Here is a 23,683-nt window from a genome sequence, read left to right as displayed (position 1 = left end):
TACATCTGGAGGTGGTCCCCTGGCACCTTCAGTCCAGAGATTGAATTCAGTTTATTGTCTCTTTTGGGACAATAAACTGAACTAAAGAAAGATCATGGGTTTTTGTAGCATTAATGTCAGGATGCTGTAGTGGAAAAACTCTTAACTAGGTACAGATCTAAAACCAAACCATTTGATAACAGCGTATAAACTGCAATAAAATGTTTGAGTTTGAGTCTGTTATGTGGTGGATTTTTGTGTCGAGGGCAACACAGTTAAATATAGGATTACTCCCTGGACAGCAACTATGTGTCTCCACCAAACATCATCCTTTTTATATCATTCTTCATCTCCCCTGATATGACCCATTAGATGCAACATGGGGACATCATTATTTATTTGCTGTAAAGCTTGTAAATAATTGTCAACATATTCCATGGAACCTGCTTATCCCGACAGGTGCTAGATGTCTACAGGTGTCAAACATTAAGTGTCCCAGAGCTCCTTCAGGACTATTCCCTTCTCTCCCATTCATTATTACATTCTAAGGCACATATGAATATCAAAACATTTATTATCCTTGAGCTTCCTCAGCAGGTGTCACCTCTAATCCTTTGCTACAGCCCTTAGTGTCTGGTTTTGTGACATCTTGTATGTCTGGCTTATAACTAAAAATGTAAACCCCTTCACAAAAAAATGGAGGCATATTTTGTATTATTGTCATTCGGTCAAAATATATTAAGAGATTATTTTTAAATTATTTATATTGTCCATTCCTAGCTTTTAATATCTCAGTATACTGAATCATAATGCTTGACACTAGATAATATAATTATCATACTTGGTAACTGTTATTTAAACAGTGCAGTAAAACAAGGAGATTAGTTGTATTCAATGCAGTATATAATATAATAATTATCAGAGTGTTTAGAATTAAGAGCACTGAGGTTATGCCAAAGATGCCAATATATTAGAGGTCGACCGATATGGGTTTTTCTAAGGCTGATGCAGATTTTAAAAAAGATTTGGTTAGCCGATGGCCTGTATCTACAGCCAATTTTTGAGGCTGATATTTAAGGCTGATTTTTAATTTTTATTTTAAAAGCACATTAACCATAAAATACAATTGAAACACTCAGATAATTAATATTTTTAGGCAGCAATATAAATGAAATTATTAATACATGTACATATAGTACTCTTTTAACATTTTTTTTTAACTTCAAGTGCTGCCCACACAGGTGCCTGATCAAATATCAGCTTTCCAAAAAAATTAAGGCCGTAATTGGAAAAAAAAAAAAAAATTCATTGTATCGGTCTACTTCTACAATATATAGCATTAGAGATATGATCTGAATCTTTTCATGCCAACAGTCCAGAAGATTTATATGAAGACTAGAAGGTGTATTGAGTCATTTTTCTGGTCTCCCTCTCCCATAGTGAGGAAAACTAATGCCATGAGGCCTTTGACCCTTTGATCTCATCAGAAAGTGAGGAGATGAGAATCACTAAGAAATAATTTTTACAGTCAAATGAAGTTACAAACTGATTAAAAACTAGAATCACTGTTGTTTTCACCACTGCACATGGCTCTAAATGAAAAGAATGGAGTTTGATGCTGAAATTGTAGTATTTCTTCAACACAGATGAGTTTGATTATTATGTGATATTATGGGATCTTAAGATGTTATGTGCTGCTATTGACAATACAAACCATACAGAACACTGAGATGACTTGTAGGTTTTGTGTGGCTGTTTTTTTTAATTTTAGTTAGGCTAACTGAACTATAATGCAAACGTATCAGCTAACACAGCACACATGAAGATTATGTCATTTGACTGACAGTCAAAATTACCAGCTGTCAGTTTTTGTTTGAAGAACAAAACTTGATGATTCTATAATACAGATGTGTGTAAACAATGAGCTTTCTAATTTATTCAGTCAGCGATACAGTCTGTGGATGCATATTGTTGATTTGTTGGTGATGTTGGTAGTCCTAAGAGTGTTCTGGTACAAAACCTCCTGCTGCCTTTGAGTCTGGTATATGAATCCTACATATAAACCCTGTAAATGTTTTTACTGTAAAGACAAGAGGTCAAAATAGTAAATAATATTTGCAAATTATGCATTTTGATTGTTTGGAGGGACTTCTTTTTATTTTCTTTGTTGAGGAAAGACAGGAATGTCGTACAGCTTTTATGGCTTCTGGGTTTTTCGTCTCATTGACTCTAGTCACATGCTACAGTGAAGCTGCTGTCAGAATGCCTGCATCTCGCTCTGCAGTGTTTCTCTACTTATTCCTGCACATCTTAATTGACAGACCTCCTGGCAGTGAGCTCGGTTTGGCTTGAGCTCGCCTGGCTGTCAGCTCAGTGCAGTGGCCAGCAAATGCACCAGGAACAATGCCCATCCTAATCCCTGAAGAATTCCTGCTCCTCTGATCTAGCGGGCCCAAGAATGTGATGTTTTAAAGGCCGGAGGCTCACCAGGAATCACAGACAAGTTCTCATGCACAGTCTTCCATGTTAATTTGCTGGAAGGAGCCAGAGAGGCAATGATGTGAGAAACTGGCTGCACAGTGGCTCCAAAAGGACACACCTCATCATTAAGAGCACCATGGACTGGCATGAGGGATCAGAAAAATACATGGCACCAGGGGTGAACCTGTAATCTCACTGGAGCGTTAACACTGATAATGAGAGACTTGTTTTGATGTGACACGGACTTATTTTATACACAGTTACAGCTATTTTATTGTGAAAAGCAGGCATTTATATTTTTTATTTGTGCATTTTCTTTTTCTTTTTTCATTATAAACTTTCAATTACTTGGATTGAAATAATGTACAGTGTGAGACAATAGATAATGCTTCAAGATGGAAGATTTGTTGCACACTTGCAGCTGTAATAAGCAGGAGTTGGGCTTTGAAGAACTCAGGTGGGCATAGGATTTTTGAGAATCCTCATATTAATTATTATTTTAATCAGTATTTTGTGGCTGTTTTCATGAATGAAGACGATAGAGATAGTCATAAGCTTAGAAATGGGGGGAAAACAACTCTGAACACCAAAAGGGCTCTAGCACACATTTCTTGTTGAGTACATGAGCATGTGTGAATCTTCCACACTGAACATTTAATAAAATTGCAGCTCTAAAGCAGTCTCAGAGGATCTCAGATTCCTTCACATTTGCTTTGTAGCTGTTAAATCTCTTTCCATTCATGCCTCTACCCCAGATCACTATACATTACCAAGGAGCTGGCATGAGCCAACGCAGAGCACTGAGCAGTGGAATGGGAAGAATTTCCCTTTTATACAAGACCTGATGAGGCCGGGGCTAGTTTGCCTCACCCTAGTGATCCAGTCCAGCAGAGAGAACACAAAAGAGTTGCTTTAAAAAAGAATAGTAGGCAGTAAAGAAACTAAAGGTGTTTTTAGTACTAAGAATGATTGCCATTGTCATTCTGCATACACTGTAGATGTGGATATGAAATGCCTGGGCTCTGTTTTTACCATTTCTGTTTTTGTCTTCAGCTCCAGAGGCCTGAGTGCCATGCCAGAGGGGTCCCATTCTGCTCTTCACCAGGGCCCAATGGGGGAAGGTAAGCTCATACTCAAGTTTAGTGCAACAACTATTTATTATTTTAAATGTCAATGGATCTGTTCATTATAAAATTCTCCGATGACATCTTCAAATATCACGTTTATTCCACAACCCAAAAGTATTCAGTTTACTGTCACAGAAGACTATAGAAACCAGAAAATATTCCAAGTTAAGAAACTGGATTCAGAGAATTGTAACTTTTTTGCCTTCAAAAACTTTGAAACTCATGAAAAGGTTCAGATTAATTGAATACAGTACAATACAGTAATTCTTAGAGCTGTATGAAGGACACTGTACCAGCATACAGAAGTAGAGCGGAGGTATATGGAAAAATCCTGTAAGAATAGAGGAAATGTAGAGGCAGCGCTGAAAGAGCAATGAACTCCCCTCCTACAGTCCTGGCTGGCAGAGAAGCTCTTTGTGTGGCTGTGGAGTTCGGCCAACCCCCTTCATACAGCTGAAACCCCTGAACGCTCACACATCAAACCAGAATGTGTCAGAATCACAGACAGCTAAGATGACTAGTTTGGCCAGCGCTGCTGACCTTGTCTTCTGAGGGCCACTCAAATTACATATTATTTTAGTGTTCATTATCTTCAGTTGCAGAGCCACAGCATTGACACAGGGCCTCTTTGTATCTCTTTTCTTGCTCTGTCCCTCAATCCCACCCCTCCACCCCCTACACCTCCTCTCTCTTTTCTGAACACATTTGGCGCTGGGCTTCCACTTTGGCTGAAGAATACCAATGTGTCAATGGCTCCCTTTTTCTCTGCGCTTGTCTCTTTGCTTCAGTGTTGGCCAGAGGAGGATTTTGGCTGAGAGAGACGTGTGCCACCCTCATGAAAATTTGTCTCTCCATTTCCCCAAAAGGCCAACCTGCAGCGATTACGGCTCATTTTGCAGTTGAAGTACGAAATCACCTTGTCATGACAGAACATCCACATGCAGCTGAAACATTTTCATAGTGTTGACCATTTGGAGTTGAAGTGTGATGACCCAGCTCCCCTGCCGTGGATAGAGGAGTTGTAATTGAAGGGCAGGGACAGCTGGTAATACACTATCAATTTGAGGTGATGATTTGACATCCTTAACAGGCAGGAGGAATGTACATGGGGACTTGACCCCCCGGTGATGGTAAACAATAAAATGTTTGTAGTGACCAATTCATTTGAAGTGGACTTGAGCCCTGATAATAGTTTAATCACTGGCAGCTTTGGGATGACACCATATATTATCATTTAAAACCAACATGAAGTCTGATATCTTGGTTTTACTCCAAGATAAACCCAGATGGTCAATGTATGTTTTTCATACCCTTAAAATCCTGGATGACATAATGTCCATCATATTTTCCACTGAAGTTGGTCATCATTTGGGAATGTGAGCCAGCAAAATAATGGTTCTTATATCCGTCATGGAAAATATATGATATCAATCTTGTTGGTCGGGTCAAGGGACTCTGGCTAAGCATTGCATCAGCAAACCTGAGGCTTCATGAAGCATCTCTCTCTCAAAGATAAGATAGTTCCCTGTGACCTACTTAACCCCACGCCGGAATGTAGCTGCGTGTGCAGAATGTACAGCTTTAAAGGGGTTCTAGGGACACGGATGGATCATCTCCATTCACTGCAGCTTTTCCACACCAGTGGGCATAGGGTTGTGGACTTAGATAGATGGTGGCAGGGATGGCTGCGTCCCTGAGTGGGTTTGTTAATGGAACTTCTCGACTGGAACTCTTTCTCAGCTTAATTGCCTGTAGTGTTAATCACAGGCTGCCTCAGGTGATCCAACAGCAGCTCCTGTGCAATTTTAAAGCTATGCGCTGATTCCCCCTAAAACCACTGACAGCTCCTTATACTTTATATTTGCACAATCACACGGAAGCAAATCCTTATATAACAGCAACTGTAGAATTTCTATAACCCTTCATTCATTGTAATTCATTTTATTGTTTGGCTCTGATTTACAAAAGAATTTATTTCAATGTAAATTATTTTATGGCCTCCTACAATGGCATTCCTTCTATAGAGCTCTTCCAGTGGATTACCCACATTAGTTACAGGCTCTCTGCTTTGGATCTTCGTGTTAGATGTCCTCTTAGAAACCATTTGGATCTATAAAACTCTTTATCAGCTGCCTGTATAACCTAACACTCATTTTGTACGTAAGCATCCAGTGCATTCAACACTGCAGACATGGCACTAAACACAGCAACAGCCTAGAAATGTTAATGATATGTTGTTGCAAAAGACTCTTGTGATTTATTACAACATGAGAAAAACATTCACACAGTCCACTTCCTTATCTGACTGCAGTGTGTAGGGTTAGTGTCAAACTAAATAGCATTTGAACTTGGTTGAAACTGCAGGAAGGGCAGGATCTCACCCTTTATGACACTGCATGTGAGAACTGGCATGATGTGAAGTAAGTAGAGTGATCCTCCCTGACCTTCGCCCCTCCACACTTCACACAGCTGTCCCACCACCAGCCTGTGTGGACTCTGCAGAGAGGTGCTAATAGGACAGCAGTTTGATTGTAGACTGTCAAATCGGTGGTAAACTTTACAATGGCCTCACACCTCAGGCGTCCATCAAACCCAGATGGAGTGTGTTGTCCAGAGGAAATGTGAGTTTTGAATAGGTCTAGGGCCTTGTGGCTAAAGGCCTCTTAGATGCGGGGGTGGGGGGGCTTGTTGATGGAGGAGTTTCCTAAGTGGATCATCACATGCCTATGCACTGAGGTCAGCAGGCACGGCTGGATCTTTTAAGAGCCCGGGTCGAGCACAGAGGAGGTTTACAAGATTAAATTCAAGCTTTAGGGGTTTTGTCCTTTTGGTCCTTTGGGAATCCTACCTCTTTGAGCCTTGTCACACTTCATTACTGGTGATATGATGTTGCCCTTCCTCATATCCTGTTATTTTTATCAGTGTATTTTATAAAACTATCACCAAGCATGTAAAGTTTGATTCAGGGCTGGGCAATATATCAACTTATTTGAGTTTTTGTTTTGGAGGATGGTGAAAAATACTGAAACTGCAAAATCAAGATCTGTGCTTCATCTGGGGACCTATCTTGCTCAGCAAAACACAACCTTTTCTGCTGTAATATATTTATTTTATACACTATTCTCCAGTCAAGGCCTACAGGTGGTGATTTATTTTGTTTAAAAATTTGTTAAATTTTCCCCAAATAATGCATTTTCACACCTTGGCAAGTTGTTTGTAAATATTGCAGATAAATGACGTTTAGATTTGATGAAGAAACCCATTTTTAATCATGTTTTATCTTGTGTTTATGTGGACAGGAAAAAAGTCAAAATTCCAAATCAATAAAAATCAAGTTTTAATTATATCCCCGAAACTCGATTTCGGGGATATAATGGTTTTTCTCCAACCACTGCTGCCGGATCTGCCAGATATCCTTTGTGTGAACATGATAACTAGGACAGGTTTTGTTGGATTTCTTATTCCTTGATAAACCAACATAGGGGACCCCTAGTGGAAGAACCCTATTGATTTCAGCTTCTCTGTGAGTATTATAAATCATCCAAATGGGGGCGCTTTAGTTGAAAATTAATTTTTTGGACATAAATCAAGTAATAATAGGTCAGTTGAGATAAAATTTGGTTATACTGATTATCTTACAAATGTCCATTTTCTCGCTACCATCCACAGTTCCTATGGTGTCATTTTCTTTCACTAGGTGGAGTTTGGTTCTCTGACCATTATTCTGCCACTATCAGGTCGATGTAGCTCAAATTGGGTTTATGCCAATTGTCTAACAATTATCTGGGATAGATTTATATATAGCAGAGGATTGGGGGATTTTGGGGATATACCCTTGCTATCGGCCCCCGACAGCAAAAGCCTTGTTTTTCCCTCAGCTCGAAATCAAATCTATGTGGAAATAGTATCTTCTACCTTTTCATCTGAGCCTCTATAAAGGTTGTTCAGTTTCACTTTTAAACACCAAAATTCCCCCAAAACCTCCCAGCACAACATTTCGACCTTGACTGTTCATGTGGAATGCAGGTTCACTCCGTGAGTGTGTACTCTGCCTCTGTCCTCCACTGCTGTTTATTTGCTGCCTCATGGCTAATTATTAACACAGTATTTATGTCCTTGTGCAAAGGCAGGTGTAAATCAAAACCATTATATATAAATGACTGTTTAAAGTAGAAATGACCTAAATTCTTCACTCCTTCAAAGGATAAGAAACCAATCCAACCATATTCAGAGTGTATTCACGCTGTTCTGACTCATGCTGTTTGATAATGGCCTGTGAAGACCAGAGGGTCTAATCCCAGGAGGCACCCTTTATGCCTGCGCCTCTTGCCCTCCTGAGGGGCTGCCATTCACCGCTGCCAGGTAGGGAGGAGTTTTTCTCAAGAGGATCAGTATAAGACTACCTCCATGTCTCCCAGCAGCCTTTGGGGGAGGAGTTGAGTGTCAGAGGTTGTGATGGGGTGTTAAAGAAGGAAGCTCACAAAGAATCTCAAGGGGCGGAAGGGCTTTATTAAGATGTAGTCTAAAACATGATTCTCTCTCTGTCCCCCAAGGAAAACAGGGTTCACTATGCCTTTGGCTCTGACAGATAAGTTGGCAGATTAGTAGTGAACTTGAGAGCCCTTTCTTCTCCCTTGCGTGCAAGTGACCATACTAATCAGCCAATTAGCAAAATGGTCTTTCCACCTTTTTATAGGCTTTAAGAAGTGGCAATTCTGTTTCCAGCAAATTGGAATCCTAACAAAAAGGAACACATGGGAAAATGGCAAGAATTTGCTTGAAACGTGGATTTTTATCAAATAAATAGAAGACATGTAGACCTTGGTGATCTTGCCAAAAGACCATCTTTGGATGTGATTTACTATGTAATAACTTTCTCACCTCTTATCAAAAAAAGGAAAAGGATTATAATAATATCTAGATACACAAGTCCACATTTTCATGCACACACAGCTGTGGCAGCTGCAGTGTTTTATTAGTTACATAGACTGCAATGGGCTAATTTGTCTTGCAGGAGTTTTATACTTATAAAAAACATTTTACATGCTAATATCCCATAACTCTTCAGTCAGACTAACTGCACGGTGGAGTTTAGAAGCTTTTTCTCATCAGCACCAAACATGTTACACAAACTGCAAGTTAATGTGGACTAAATACAGACAATGTACTTTTAACAGATACATAAGGAGCACTGCAAGCGGACTGAAACAAACTCAGTAAACTAGCAACCTTAGTTAATCAAGAGAATATGTAACATTTTCTGTAAAATACCATAAATTCCCTGATATATGGGCCATTTAATACAAATATTATCAGAGAAGAAAAGTTTTAAGTGCTATTATTTATTTTTCAATGACACAATCTTTACCATCCCCCTCAAAAGTAGATCATATGCCAAATTTACATCAGTCATGATCTAGGTTTGTGAAATTGGATACCCTGTCATGTTTCAAGAAAATGTGGATACTTTGCTGAAGTGTTAAAGAGGCTCACCATAAAATCAACCTGGGCTGCTTGCACATATCGGTATTGGAATTTGTATTTTTTTGATATGTGTTAATATGAAAAGTACTTTTACTGAATATATAATGCATTCATTAATTGAATTTCCCCTAACAATCAGTAGTCATTAATAATAAGTAGTAAGTTCTGTGGAAATAAAATAAAATCTGGCATCCATTACATCTTCATCTTAAATTGTTTGTAACTACATTGAGGCATCATTATATATGATATAGATTTGCTATACTAATATCAATTGATATTAGCCCCATAAATCCAGTATCAGTTTTACTATTGAAAACATCTTTACTAATACACTACATTATTGGCACAAGTAACTGTATCCTGAGGGGACAGAAACAAGATATGAAGCTGCCGAGACAGTGACAGCCAGCTGTCCGGGAAATTGGCTTACAAAGTGACTCAGTTTGTTAAAACTCAGCAGCGAATTTCACAGTTTTACTGTCACTGATAACACAGTTACATATAATATCAAGGTAATGTCTGGAGGACTCTCACAAGGTGGTATGAGTATGAATCACTGTTCGCTGGGTTCAAACTCACTGCTTTTGGATACATGAGTCAGTGTGAATCAAACAGGAGTGGCTGACTGTAGTGTTGCTAAAAGAGCAGGCAAGGGCTTGTTTTTCAGTCTGATGCTCCGTGACGCTTAGAGTTAGATGTTTTATATAGTAAGGAAAGTGGTTAACACTGATTGGACTTGCATAATTCAGGAAAATCTGCAATGTGTGACGATGATATATAAAATAAAGTAACGTCACAGTCACCACCAAAGTAACACCAGTTAATCTGAGGGTATCTAACCCATGTATTCAAGGCTTAACCTGACCAGAAGTGTTAATACATGGGGCATGTAAATAAAATATTTGTTCTTATTCAACGAGTTTCAGGCATCATCGGCAGCACTAAAACTAAGAGCCAATTTGTGTCAAAGCAGCGTCTCTTTTCCAGTGGTAAGAGAACGTCGTTTTTGAAGCTAACTTCCCCTGAAGTTTTAGATGAACATTTGCATGCTGAACATAGATATAGGCTGAGTTCTTCCTGTTTCTGTGACCCTGATTTGGTTAGAAAACAAAACACAGGAAAGACTGTACAGATGAAAATTGTGTTCTTTTTAAATATTCCTAAAATAATTTTAAATTGATATGTAACTTGAAGTGTCCTGGGGATGTGACGGTCCTGTACATTCAACTAAAACAGTCAGAAAGGTGTGTCTACTCAGGAGGCTCATATTTATTATTCTGCAGCATAGTCATTATTCATCACAGCAACTGGAAACTCATTCCTAAAATTATCTGGACTTTTAACACCCTTCCTTTTCACTTCTTGCTCTGGTGGATAAGATCAGTGGAAATGATAAGGTATGTGAGATTAAACATAATACAACAAAGCTGTTGAATTACTGTTAAATCGTTATGTTTTATAGACTGTTGAGTATGCAGCGTGACAGGGATTATTATAGTCTGTGGCAGATGCCTGTAACAGTTTCCATCATGCTGTTTTGAAGCTGTAATCTTTTGACCAACTTTGTCATTACACTTGTTTGTGTCTAGTTTGTTTTCCTAATACCTGAAGTTACATGTGTTATGCAATGCACCGAATACAATGGTCTTCAAGCAGCTGTGCATTTGCAGTGCAAAGCAGAACTTGGAAGTAAGGCAGGTTTACAAGCAAGGAATTTCTGGGCATTATAGAACGGAACAGTCGATTTGGTCTTTGGTAGAATTTGCATGGTTTTCTTTATCTGTCTGCGCAGGGGCTGGTTTGCATGAGCTCAGGTGAAAATACAAGTCACAACCAACAGTGAACGTCATAGTTGCATGCTGTGGCTTATCATACTCTCAGAGGATGTGGTAATATTAAACTGGAAATATGAAATAACCTTCTTTGTTAAATCATGTCCATGCAGCAGCAACATATGAGTGACTATTGCTTGAAGTGTTTGTCATTGACCGAGACTATTTTACTTGAACCAGGTGGTTTTCTGTATAATGGTCTGTTTTGTGTAACATACATGTGCGACATTAGAGAGATAGAGGTCTCTGTCATATATGTAATGTGACTGTAGCTTTTTTATTTTTATTTTAGAAAAGTTAATTACCATGCACTGGGCTTTTCATCTCAGTGTTTCTATTCTTTTCTTTCTTATACCACCACATTACGCACAGCAGCATGTCATTCATATAGCCATGATGTCAGAGGCTGACAAGTTCATGAATTGTCTGCATTGTTAAAGGTCTCATAAGCTCAGACTGAAATGGGTACAAGTGTAGACTTTACGTTATTAGTTCTAGACTGATTAGTCATCAAGCCCCTGGGTGAGTGAATGTCCCACAGACCACAGACTAAAGCTTTTTATCCCACCTGTCATGCCTGTTGCACTCACTTTTGTGTCATCAGGTCAGGGCCTTGGATTTTGTAGTGTTTTATTATATTCTTAATTTTCCTTCTTAGCATTTACAATCACTTTTGTTGTTACATGATGTATTAGTTTACAGCGGAACTGTGTTTAAATGAAGTACTGTCTGGGGGATTTGTTTTCAGGGAAGCAACAAAAGAAAAGGGGAAGGTCACGCGTGTAGCATTAACACACCTTTGTCTGTAAATGTTAACCATGGTTTAACATCCAGGAAGCTGGAATTCAAAGAATTACAATGAGGGGGTTTGAGTTTGGGGTGTCTGGAATTCCAGTCATTTTTCTTTTAGCAACATTATTAATCTGTTCACACACACACATAGCCGAAACCTTTTGATGAAACTCTGTGAAGCATCAGTCAGTGTCAAAAACAGTAACAGTAAACACCCTTACAGTAAACAATGGGAATGATTGAGGTTAAGGGGCTGTCTAAAATGCAGCTCAAATACTATACTATCTCCATAGCCTTGACTTGGTTAATGGTTATGTCTCTGAGTTAACAACTGCATTGATGTAACACTGAAACAAAGGGGCAGTGTTATGTTTAGTTGAGATATTGTCCTTTGTATAATAGTGGTGTGTGAATGTGAAAATCCATGGCTTGGCTGTAATGGAAATTTAGCCCTAGAGTCTATAATTAGCTTGCATAAATGTCTCCACAAAAATTTAGAGTAAGATATGATTTAGTAGGTTGGTCTTCTTAGTGGGAAGGTGCTGCTGTAAATGAAGATGGATGAAATAATTCTGCTGTAAAAGCATCATTCCTAGATTTGTCACATCTGACATTTACATGCACTTCTTACATTAGCAATGATTCCCCAGCATGATATATGGTGCTAATCTGCTGTTAGCATTTTTATATTTATCGTCTGTATGAGATGTTTTCATTCATCAATTATAGTTCATGCTTAATGCTAACAGGGTTGTTTGAAAAAAAAAAAAACTGTTGCAAAGGTGTATATTTGTGGGCAGATGATATGTTTTATAGACTTTACCACCTGGTAGTTTTTGCAGAAAACATATGGTTTAAACTACTTTGCACTCACTGCCCCTGTAATGGTGGTTTCTTTTTACAGAGCTTTCTCTGCACTTATTGCCAAAACATGATTGGCATTCAGGCTGTAAACGATAAATTCACAGAACCACTTTTCCAACCAGTAAAGTTGAGAGATAGCAAAATTTAATCTCAAATATGCGGCAAAAGGTGTGTTTACCTTTTTAGTTTCCATTTTGTGACATTTATATTAATATGGTAATCTGAAACGCAGAAATACACAATCAAAATGTGACAGCACTGCACTTACGGAAGATATACGAGAAAATGGAGTCTAGTTTTCTGGTAAAATGTTTTTAGACTGGGTTAAATTGATACCAGATCCTTTATAATACTCCACATCTGACGACATGGTGGCACAGTGACGGTCATGGCCTTGCCACTGTGGCTTCATATCCCTCACAGATGTGCGTTAAATGTTTGCAGCTGCTGAAGAGTCTTTGTGGCACTATACTATGATAATGGTTACTTATAATGTGGACTGTCGTCAGAATGGAAACACATTGCTCTGCATTGCACAGCACCAGGCACTCAGCTTATCTTAGACCTACATGTTGACCAGGTCGTTTGCATTCCTCTGCACAGCCTGTTTCAACAAAGCCAGTGAGTGGGCCACTACTGATGTTTTCCCCTGAAACATGTGTGGTATCAACTACAGATAATTCCTACAAGTACAGCTTGTACCTGAAGTGGTCAATCAAAGTTTTAGTAGGAAATGGAGTTAAGTGTCCACTCGGGTAATCTACATAAAACTATGCTTCAGAACAAAACACCCCTAGCTTTAGCACTGTGGGAGTGCATGTGGAGATGCAGGTCATGGTTCTCAGCAAGGACATTTTAATTAGCGGACTGTGGAAAATGTGCAAACATGGTGTTGATGTTGGGCTGTCCTTCATCCTCACTGTGCTGTTCCTCCCCCTCCCTTTGACTTGGCATTGACTGCAGTCTGCAATACAGCAGCTTTATTATAGAGGGATAAAGGGTGGGAGGAAGAGAAGGAAGGAGGAAGGGAGTTTCACATGCCAGACACGGCACAGCTCAAAACCAAAACTAAAGACAGCAGCAGCAAAGGAAGCGGATGCCTCGTCCTAATTCATAGTGGTGTAGTGAGTGTAATAGCTTACCACTACACTCCCTTTACACCATCAACCCTGTGATTTGTCACAGAGCGTAAACAGAGTTTTCTCTAGTGGTCAACTCCTGCTTCCCAGCTCATCTGTTTCTCTCGGTGAGGTTTTTGCATGAGAACTGTGTTGTTGGGACGCTTTGGTGTGGATAGTGGAGGAAGCAGCACAGTGTGTAAACTCTTATGAACTCAATACTGACTCATGGAAAGTCTGAGGATAGCAAGAGTTGTACAGAGTGTGTGTCAGAATAAATTGGAAGGCATCATCATCATCCAGCTGCCAGTCACTCTTTTTTCTATTGGATTCATTAATCACAAGCCTGCCTCTTTCTCATGTAAAGAAAAAAAAACTCTTGACCATAATTCAGTCCAAAGAGAGCTTTAAAACATTGTACGGTCTCTATAAAATGGGAGCTATGTCATATGAGAATGCTTGGTAGTGAATCTGTCTCATTGCACTAAGTTACACACCATATTAAGCTCTCCATCCCCTGTTGAAAATATCACTTACCTGAGTCATTTCACTCAGTGGTTTGGTTAATGAAAGTTTGTGCCTCATTGAATTGCTTTTATTAGTCTGAAGTCAGAAAGGTCCATTTCTTCTGCAATACAAAACGGTTTTGACCATTTGCCCTCAAAGTATTTAAGGAAATGGAGTTCCCTGCACAGTGGCTACTCAGTGCCCCATTCTCACACCACTATGACTTCATATATTTAGGAAACGTTTGTGAGGAAAATTCCCCATCTGGCCAGGAAGGATGTGAAACTGAATATGGATTGCATTTCTTTAAAATTTAAAAGTAGCCCAATAAAGAAATATAAACAAAGCTCCCAGTCCTTTTCCATTTTTTCTTCTCATCAGTTTCCCTCTTTCTGTTATTCTAAGGTTTAGCCTTCAGCATTCAGGAGAACAAGAGGAAATAGCTGGGGTTTCCATAGAATATTCAGTGTTGTAATTAGGTCATGTCAGTAATGATTTGAGTGGGGCCCTTTTACTGTAAACCACTCCTATTTCAGCCTGAGAGTAGAAACACAGAACTCTGAGCTGTCAGTTATTGATTTCTGGACAGTGGTCTGTTCAGTGTAGCTTAAACATTTGCAGGATTGTATTTGTATGAAATTGACAACTTCATAATATTTTTACACCATGCAGTTTTTTATATGTATGATAAAAAGACAGAAAATTGTGTCTCTGTATAAACATAAAAAAATCATATTATAAATTGGTAGTTAGTATGAATGATGAAAAATAAAAAGAAAACTGATACATCTTAGAAGACTTATTTATCCTAACAATTTACAGCAAAATACCATACAGCAATGTCTAACCATAATGTTTTATATACTGCTGTTAGCAGTTACCTTAGCGCTGTCGTAAATCCGCACTCTGTAAACCAGCAAATGGGGTATAGCAGTGCAGTTGTCCGGTATGCAAATGTGTAATAAACAGCACTCATGTAAAACAGTCAAAATACTGTGGAAAGTTCCCCACTTTCAACACAAATAAAAAATGTTGAGGATTTTACCTCAACTTCAGAAAATTCGGTGTGGGTCATAGTATAGAAGGCCATTTGTGTGCTGACCATACCACATGCCTAAATGTTTAATGTAATATGCTATTACCTTTTCCTAATCCTGACACTTACCCTCTCTCTGTTCCCCTGTTGCCTCTTCCAGAGTCTCCTCAGCTGTCCTCGTCCCTTTCCAGTAGTGAACATGACCAGGCAAACACTGACTTGGGCCCAGACTGTTACAGCCGGATATGTATGGAGCCACTGGACAGGGAGAGTGAGCGTCCAGTGAGCCTGGTGTCCACCCTGTCCTCAGGTTCATCCCGTGACAGTCACAGTCTTTTTGGGAGCACCGTGGCCCTTCCTTCCTCCACCACCCCACCCATACCGAGCGAGGAGGACATAGACTTGGAGCTGAGCCCAGCCCAATGCACTGGAGACCAGGCCAGGGACCAGAGTCCGTCCCTATCAGGCTCTAGGGGCCATTGGAGAGAACAGGTAGAAGGCCGGTTGATCAGCAGCCAGTGGAACAACAACAACGCCATCACCAACAGGAAGGTAAAAGGGGATATACGTCATATCCCTGCCTCACCCGTGGTCACAGACGCCATGGCACCCAACCCCAAGTTGACCTATGTGGACCGTGTTGTCATGGAGATCATTGAGACAGAGCGCATGTACGTCAAGGACCTGCGCAGCATCGTTGAGGTGAGAGAATGTCAGGGTTATGCTGACTGTACTGAAATGAAAATTTCCGTTACTGTGAATGTTTTTCACCTTGATCCAAGTATTCACAGTGAGCCAACCATTTAATAGTATAGAGTGTAAATCATCAGTATCCTGTGTATTTAAAGCTTATGTTTCACTTGGATTAATATATAACTATGACTTAATGTCTGCAGCACAGTTTGGAAGTGATTTACTGAATTTTGTTGAGACAGGAGCCAAAATAAGGGAACTGGACTCAACGGCTTTTGAGAGCAAATAATGTCTAGTGTGTTCTAAGCAGCTGTTTTGTGGCCACAAATGAGTCTGGTACTTGTAAAACATCCAGTGACTTTTTCTTTTCTTCACCAGGATTCATTCTGATTTTTTACTTTCTAAACAAACTGGTCAACAACAATGTATGTCTGACATCTGGCAATTGTGCACTTTGTTTATAGATTTGTAGCTTGTAGAGATCAAGGCTAGAGCAGTTTACGATCTGTTCATAGTGTTGTATATAAACCATTCTGTGTATTTACAGTGCAGTGAAAGTTTACCGCCTGTAGCCTGGGATTGTGGCCGCGATCCATATCTGAAGTTCAAACTCAGTCTTTCATGGCAGAAATCTTGTGCTCTGTAATCCCTCACATCTCTAGCTACATTTTAGAGATGTGAGGGATGGAAAATGAGTCCAGGATGATTAAAATTCTCTCAACAGACTGCTGATCTGTTATCACATCTTCTACCTTTGTGGTATGGAAACAACTTCCAGACTGAGATCCTCTCTGGCCCGTCATCATTCTTAGTCTTTAACTGCAGTGACCTGCTGTCAAACAGTCTCCGCTGGCCTGATGGTAATGTCTTAAACACGTCAAGCATTTCTAGGAGTGACTGGCAGTAAACCAGCTCACACCTCTCCTCACCTTGTGTCTGAATGTGCTGGCGTCTGCTTGTTGCTGTGGGAGGCCTGGCTGCACTTGGTGCAGCCTGAGTAACGACCTGCTCCTGACACACACATCCAGAACTTCCAACTATTTCAGTTAACAGGAGAAGCAGCCCTGCCTGGTTTGGTCCCTACGACAAGCTCCAGCCTGTTCCTGAGCTCTCAGGCCCTCGTGGCCAACACAAACATGTTCATCAACTGGAGAAATAATACAGATGAAAGGAGAACAGTTGGTTTTTCCATAGACTACACTGTGAGAACATGGTTTACTACAAATGTATCAGATATCCTCTTGTGATCACAATGAAGAGTGAGTCTAATTAATTCTACGCTGCTTATTTTGATGTCACACTGTGCCTTGAATCTGTTAGAGATGTGTGAATCTCCCCCTGCATTCTGGTATTGTTTCCTCAGCAAACTAATCCAAAGTTTCCACTTGATAGTGACACTGAAGTCATGAGCAGCTGCTGGATCCACGTCTATCCTTCTTTTTAGATCTAGTAGACTAGAGATTTGAGAACAGCTGTTTGGCCCAGTTGGTCTCGCATAACTAAATACATCCCAACACCTGGCCTGAACACACCCAGAATAATCATACCCAGCATTGTTGGAACAAGAGTTCACTCTGTGCTCATGGGGTTAGGAAAGCCCTGGTCTGACATGTCACTCGCAGGTTAATTCTTGTGTATTTTCTGATTCAGTACAGTGATGTGATGACTATACCTTTTACTGGATGCCTATGCCTACCAGGTCACAAGTGTGTGTCTGTGGTTGGGTGTGTGTTCAAGCTCTTCACTGGTTTACCTTTATTTAGTTGTGTTGAAGTGTCTGTTTGTCTCTCTTTGACATATTTGTGAACTGACTTTGAGTTGTTTGTTTGCCACATTAGTGTGTAATTGGCCAAAAGAGGCAGTAATCATCCAGATGTTGGCATGCTTGGCTACTGGGTTTCTAGATATTTTTATCTGCCTCAGAATACCCCTGATGTCCTGGGAGGGGAGCAGACTGCTGATGTTTGTTGCCAGGGTACAACAGATCCTCAGGTCCTTAAAAGGAACCTTTATATGAATGAGTAATTGTACATTTATGATACAGATAATACTGTAAATTTGGACTCAACACTTGACACTCACATGTCATAGCCCTGTGACTACAGCAACAGGTGGAAAAACCTATATGTCATGTGAAAACGGATCACTCATCTTAACAGTTACAGGGAGTCAATTGTTTCTCTATGTGCATGCGCCCCCTACTGGTAAGAATTTGGTACCATTAATAAATTGAGCAATCTTAGGTTTTGGGTTTGTTTTTTTTTACTTTATTGTATCCCATGGGAAGACATTGAATTGTCTTTGACAGAACTGATTTGCCAAATAGACATGACAGTAAAACACATCTAATATTTTCTTTTCACTTTCTCCAGGATTATTTGGCTCATATCATTGACTTGAGCGCTCTTCCCATTCGGCCAGAGCAGGTGTGTGCCCTGTTTGGAAACATAGAGGACATCTATGAGTTTAACAGGTAAAAAATTTTAAGATCTTTTATCCCAATCTGTTGATGCTTCAGCAGAAGAGAATGGTAAAAATAATGATAATAATTTGTGCTGCGGTCCTAGATGCGTATTTACACTTTCATGAGCCTACAATGGGGTGCTCTGTAAGTGAGGACACAAAGAATTTTAATATTTGATACTTTTCTATTCAAACATTGTTTTCATTTAGGGACTCTGTCAGATATAACCTGGAATAAGTGACACACTGTAGTTAATTCACTTGGGGGGGTAGTGGTGCAGCTAGCTTTACATTTAATCATCTAATGTCAGCAAGTGCTCATTGCTGACCATGCTGCTTGCCAAAATACACATTAACATTCCTCTCTCCTTTCACAGATAGGAACTTCACCGTTAATGTCAAGGCTATATTCCAGCTCAGAAACCAAACTAGGGAAGATTTGATTGTAGTTCATTTTTTCACACACATGGTACACAGCATAATACTAATTTCTAATTTCCAATACTAATCTCCTTGGTTAGCTTTGTCAAATTCACACTGTTCTTCAAATGTCTTTAAAGTCACATTTGATGTTAACATCAATTTATAAATGTACAAGCTTTGTTTGACCCATTTCTTAACCTTAAACAATACAGATGAAGCAATCATGTGGTATGAATAAATATTGACACTGTCAAAGACAAATCTTAGCACAAAGTGTTTCTTATTGTACCACAAACATGTTGATACATTTATTTGTCATCAATTTCAGTTAAGCCACAGGCTGTACTTCTTTGATCTAAGTTCTGGAATGTGGTATGATGAATTTAGTCAGACTTTCATATGGCAATATGTTTGTTCAAAAGATTTAGATTGTATTTTTCCTCAGTGGCCTCCCTCAGACATGCTCATTTTATTGAGATTTTACTTAATACTTAAAAATCTTACAGTCGTCAGGTTTTAGTTTCCCGTAAGGAGCATAAAGGTTCATTTGAATGGGACTGTGGCCATGTATAATTGTCTTCTAAATGCTTGTTCTCTCACCCTTCAGTCTGGACATCTGAGAAGGTCAACGTTTGCTTGCTTATGCTGCCCTCTAGTGGTGGAAAAAAAACCGTTGTCACAGAAGAATTCTGTTTACCATACACTTGATTTTAATTCCTAGATGCCTTTTCATGGTGGACTTCTTTTTATTTTTATGTCAGACATGTTATGTTGGTAAAGTCCATGACACTGAGGTTTGTATTTTAGCGAACTACTGCAGTCCCTGGATATGTGTAAGAGTGATCCAGTGGCCATTGCTAGATGCTTTGTTGACAAGGTGAGTAAATAGTCTAATAATGGATTTATGATAAGTTTAACAATAATTTAACAATACAGGTAAACAGTGTTATCTGACGCTTTGAGAAATGTGTTTGTCTACCCTTTGTTTTTCAGAGTGAGTACTTTGAAATCTACACACAGTATTGCACCAACTATCCCAAGTAAGTTACTAAAAACGATTCTTTGAGTATTATTTATGTAGATGCTACATGCAGAATTTTGGATGGAGGAATGATATATGATGACACTTTCCTTGCAGCTCAGTGGCAGCACTGACTGACTGCATGAGGAGTAAAACTTTGGCAAAGTTCTTTAGGGATCGTCAGGCTGCGCTGAAGCGTTCCCTCCCCTTGGGCTCCTATCTTCTTAAGCCAGTCCAGAGGATCCTGAAGTACCACCTGCTCCTTCAGGTACAGGAGATATCAAGTATATAAATGTTAAATAGAATATGCAAATAAATATGTAGGCTACAAAAAGTACCAAAAAAATAAACATCTTCTGTCTTCCAAGGAACGATTTGATCTCTTTTATCCTTTAAAGGAAATTGCAAAGCACTTTGACCCAGACGAGGAGGGCTATGAGGTGGTTCAGGAGGCCATAGACACCATGACAGGAGTGGCCTGGTACATAAATGACATGAAGAGGAAACATGAGCATGCAGTCAGAGTGCAGGTCAGTGGGACACATCAGCAGGCTTGTTTACAGCTGTGTTGCTCTGTTTGACACTTGCTTTTCCTCCTCATCTCTCTCCTCAGACAAGCTTGCTGCTTCTTTTGTGCTTGCGGCTTTTCTACCTCCATTTTCTGTAGATCTATCACAGTTATTACATGATCGCCTTATCACAGTTTTCTGAGCTGACCGCAATTATTTTGGACAATTGTCGTAATCTTCTCCATTGACCTGTATAAAAATAGCTTGATGTAACTGATAGAAATTTCCTATTACCATAATTATATTCACATTATTTTCCACTGTTTTATGTTTTGTTACTGACACTCTAATTGCACCCCCTTCATTTCCATACACTTAACATCCATTGTTACCTTTCATCAGTAGTTTATTTGTATATTTCCATAACAGTCTTTGTATATCTAAGTAATTCATGTACCTCTGTCTTGTGTAATGTTTACTTATAAAGCCTAAAAGGCAAACAGAAATGCACTTGTTTACATGTTCCGCATTTTAATGGCACAACATGAACAGAGTATGACAAATTATTGATTGTCATTATCTTTGTGACGACTAATTGTCAAATAAAACATTGCTGTCTTGACAGCCAATGTTGTCCCCTCAAACCCCTGCTGATGTAAGTCTTTCCTCTGCACTGGGGCCCTGGAGGGTCTTAAGTGATTTTGCTATTGATTAAATCTACCTATTTCCTAAGGCAAAAAGGCTTCTGTCTGTGGCTTCCATTTCCTACAAGAGTATATATTTTAAAGGATCTTCACACAGACAATCCATACTTCTTACAGTTTGATATTGACCTGTACAGTTTTTCCTGAGTCCTCTTGGGAGCTAAAGAGAGCTGCAGCTTTTTAAATGATTTTTTTTTTGCGCCCCTGGCCTACAGTCAGTAGTTCACCTCTTTGCACAGATTTTTTTTTTTATAAAAACCACTAATGAAAATGGACACTCTGCAGGCATTTATTTTCTTTGATGCTGAAGGAGCCTGGCTGAAAGCATGTGTGTGTGCTTTTATGTGCATCTACAGGAGATACAGTCTCTTCTGATCAACTGGAAGGGTCCTGACCTGACCACCTATGGAGAGCTGGTGCTGGAGGGCACTTTTCATGTCCTTCGGGCCAAGAACACTCGCACGCTGTTCCTTTTTGAAAAGATGCTCCTTATTACCAAGAAAAGAGGGGAACACTATGTCTACAAGGTTCACATCTCGGTATGGTTTTTGACCATTTGTTATTGATCAGCAACTGTGCAATAATAGTGTGAAATATATAGGTGAATAAAGTAATGCAGTCATTGTATAACATAAGTATGATGACAGAGACTCTCTTTTTCTTGCTTATAGATGAGATTTATATCATACATATTTATTATTTAGCTGGCAAATAAAAATAAAAAAATCCTACTATATGAAGCCTCCCTTTGCATCTTTACATTCACTATGATTTCAGTGCTCCACCTTAATGCTGCTTGACAGTGCCAAGGATCCCCTCCTCTTCAGTGTTATCCATTTCAAGCATCCCAAGCAGCCCCATACAGTCCAGGTAAATGTGAACTATGACTACACCACTAACTCACAGCTACACAACATAATAAAGCATTTTTAATTTTTAAAATCTTAAAATTTTGAATTGATTAAGAGATATCACAAACCCAGCAGTAATGTTGGTTGTTGTGAATGGGTAGACACATATTTTAGAATAACCAAATTTGTTTATTTATTATTTTAGACTGAATTTTCTGTGTTAAATCCTTTTTTCCCTTGAAGTCTGATGTGTGTTTCTAGTCTGTATAAGTGTGTGGATCTTAATGTGAATGACACTTTATAGATGACAAGTGCTTGTTGTTTCAGGCCAAGTCTGTAGAAGAGAAGCGTCTCTGGGCCCATCATATTAAGAGGCTCATTCTCGAGAATCACAACGCCATTGTTCCACCAAAGGTAAAACAGCACTGTCCTTTTTATAGGAACTTGAGGAAATAAGAATTGTTTTGTATTAAAATTCACTGTCTCTTTCTTTTAAAGGCAAAAGAAGCACTCTTGGACAATTCTAACTGTGAGTATTACAATAAAGTCACTTTTATTTATACAGACCTGTCACACTGTTGCCATAGAAACCTACAATGCTGCTTGCAAAACAGAGAGGATGGAAAATTTTCAGTAGAAGGCATGGAACGTTGTGGAAATGACCAGGAGGGCATAGTATACAACACATGGTTTACATGGAAAAAGTAGTTTCTTATAATTTCATTTCTGAGTGTAATGACGTATCCTCTCACCTTGTAGTTCCAGGAAAGTACCACTACAGTCCTGAGAGGATGAAGAAGTCCTATCTTGCTGAGGACTTTAATCTTGGAGCAAGAAAGGGCCGAAGGAGATCAGGTATAAAAACATCTTACCCATAAACACTTGGGGGAAGAAAAACTCTATGTGTTTGTGATGGAAAATGAGAATATATTTGTACTGTTAATACGTTTTGTTCTCCACCTAGAGCCTGCAAAACAAATCCTAAGGAGCACAAAAGGTTAGTAAGTTGTGCTTTTATTTCTCATGTTTGTGGGTGTTCAGTAGGATTTGGGCAGATGAAAGGGCGAATTCATTACCAGTGGACCAATAGTGTCCCCTGGGCCGGCAGCTCCACAGCCAAGGTTATGTTGTGTTTGTTGAATAAGAGCTTTCCGTGTCCTCATTGCACTTCTGCTTTGTTCTCCCTCAAAGACACCTGGAAAACAGATCAAAAGACACACATACACCCACTCCCACCCCATTGGCCTCACCCATAATGAAGTTAATTATATGCCACACTGGTCAAAGGCTTTGTCATACACAAGCTCTTTTCAATAGTCAAATTCAGCCTTTTCCTCAGATCTGTGCATCTTCCTGCTCTTATCTATTTTAAATGGCCGTTATGATTGAGAAAACCCTCTGTGTTCTCGTACCCAGTTCTCCCTTCCTCCCAGACCAAATCCATTTTTTAAACCAATGTAATGAAGAAGCAATTTTCATGTCAACCTTCCCATCTCAGTGAGGGAATAGGTCATCACATCCTGGCTAATTGCATCATGTCCAGTTTGAGCCTGTGAGAGAGAGATATTTCTAATTGGTATTTATCTAATCACAAGGCCTCCCTTAAGTCTGGGACAGACTAACTACTGCCTCTCAGTCTGCAGAGGTTATGTCCTGACCATAATTGCACAAGATAAATTTGTTATTCAAGTTATTTTGTCATGTAATGTTTGAGTTATTGATAATCTCATTTGTTTATTTCTCCCTCTTGTTTATCTTTGTTCTCCATGCAGCTGTATTGAAGGTAAGATTGTGAA

At 39.3% G+C, this 23,683-nt stretch overlaps 1 protein-coding gene across 3 annotated transcripts in view; it reads left to right on the top strand.

The window, feature by feature from the left end:
* The window catches only part of LOC115413871 (pleckstrin homology domain-containing family G member 3-like), a 35,158-nt gene that overhangs the window by 5,883 nt on the left and 5,592 nt on the right, over positions 1–23,683 (top strand). For all 3 annotated transcript variants that reach the window (XM_030126995.1, XM_030126994.1, XM_030126993.1), the window contains exons 2-15: positions 3,514–3,581; positions 15,384–15,925; positions 18,289–18,389; positions 19,610–19,679; positions 19,796–19,842; positions 19,941–20,091; positions 20,222–20,353; positions 21,393–21,575; positions 21,814–21,906; positions 22,215–22,301; positions 22,386–22,416; positions 22,647–22,742; positions 22,852–22,884; positions 23,660–23,670. In XM_030126995.1, coding sequence (XP_029982855.1) covers positions 3,533–3,581; positions 15,384–15,925; positions 18,289–18,389; positions 19,610–19,679; positions 19,796–19,842; positions 19,941–20,091; positions 20,222–20,353; positions 21,393–21,575; positions 21,814–21,906; positions 22,215–22,301; positions 22,386–22,416; positions 22,647–22,742; positions 22,852–22,884; positions 23,660–23,670 — 1,626 coding nt within the window. In that variant the 5' untranslated portion in view covers positions 3,514–3,532. The remainder of the gene's footprint in view (positions 1–3,513; positions 3,582–15,383; positions 15,926–18,288; positions 18,390–19,609; positions 19,680–19,795; positions 19,843–19,940; positions 20,092–20,221; positions 20,354–21,392; positions 21,576–21,813; positions 21,907–22,214; positions 22,302–22,385; positions 22,417–22,646; positions 22,743–22,851; positions 22,885–23,659; positions 23,671–23,683) is intronic.

This window comes from Sphaeramia orbicularis, chromosome 22, assembly GCF_902148855.1.
Source record: "Sphaeramia orbicularis chromosome 22, fSphaOr1.1, whole genome shotgun sequence".
Lineage (NCBI taxonomy): Eukaryota > Metazoa > Chordata > Actinopteri > Kurtiformes > Apogonidae > Sphaeramia > Sphaeramia orbicularis.
Note: the sequence above shows the minus strand (reverse complement) of the source record. Positions and strands in the feature narration are given on the sequence as shown.